The 1,127-nt window shown below is 40.5% G+C and overlaps 1 protein-coding gene across 1 annotated transcript; it reads right to left on the bottom strand.

Moving 5' to 3' along the window:
- Window positions 1-536: 536 nt before the first annotated feature.
- On the bottom strand, window positions 537-917 carry LOC102866083 (40S ribosomal protein S20-like). The gene has a single exon (XM_006889458.1). The coding sequence runs from the start codon at window positions 915-917 to the stop codon at window positions 537-539; it is 381 nt and encodes a 126-aa protein (XP_006889520.1).
- Between the last annotated feature and the right edge of the window lie 210 nt (window positions 918-1,127).

Here is a 1,127-nt window from a genome sequence, read left to right on the forward strand (position 1 = left end):
TTTTAAAGCATGGATTTCTTTTTTTTTTTTTTTTTAACTTTTCTGTAATCCTCCATGTCCTAAGATACGAGCAATGATCAAGCAAGTTGCTGTCATTTTTAGAAAACCTTGAATACTTCTGACCTGTCTCAGAACACTAGCAATTTGTGCTGGTTTCCATCTTCAGTGTGCACGGTAGAACTCTTGATTATAGAATGGCAGATACAAATGTGGGAAAATATGTTCAAAATACATAAAGAACACACAGAGAAAAAACAGCTTAAATGATGAACCAATTCAGGTCGAAAATTGCGAAGCCATTCTAAAACGGAAACTAGCATATAAAAATATAAATGCATTCTCATGTTTAATGAAGATGAATGTGTAAGTAAATGCACATGAGAGTGGGGTTTAGAATTAAATAAGAACTTAATAATTGCCTACCTTTTAGGCTCAGTTCTTAAAACACAAGTTTTACATAATTTTGATATTCAATTTGAGAAATAATCATTTTGAAAACAGCTCAACAATTTTTTTTTTTTTTAACCAACGGATAGTCAATTTATTAAAATAGTTGATTTAGGCATCTGCAATGGTGACTTAACCTCTACTCCAGGCTCAGTGCTGAGGGAGGTGATCTGCTTGCCAATCTCAGAAGGACTGTGTAAGCCAATGAGTCGCTTGTGGATCCTCATCTGGAAACGATCCCAGGTCCTGGAACCTTCCCCACAAGGAGTCTTCTTTGTAGTGATTCTCAGAGGCTTGGCAGGCATCCTGACCGGTCCCTTCACCTTCAGGTTCTTCTCCTTTGCGCCTCTGATCAAGTCGGCACACACCTTCTCCAGGGATTTTACGTTGCGGCTGGTTAGGGTAATCCTAATTCGGTGAATGGCCACCTCCGGTTCCACAGACGTCTTTCCGGTGTCCTTAAAAGCCATGGCTGCGGCGCGGCTTCCTGACCGACTTGTTCCCCGGAGAGAGCGAACAGCGGTGAGGCAGGAGCAGGAGTGGGAGAACACCGCACACCTGCAAGAGCTACCGCGTCTTCCTTAGAGAGCTTTTTGAAATTTTTTATTATGTACCAAGCCTGTTCTGGATTTTTTGTCATTATTACTGTACTTTGAGTGAAAATTTAGAGCAATTGATTT

Source organism: Elephantulus edwardii, unplaced genomic scaffold (assembly GCF_000299155.1).
Source record: "Elephantulus edwardii isolate Elephantulus edwardi_28Jun2011 unplaced genomic scaffold, EleEdw1.0 scaffold00077, whole genome shotgun sequence".
Taxonomy (NCBI): Eukaryota; Metazoa; Chordata; class Mammalia; order Macroscelidea; family Macroscelididae; genus Elephantulus; species Elephantulus edwardii.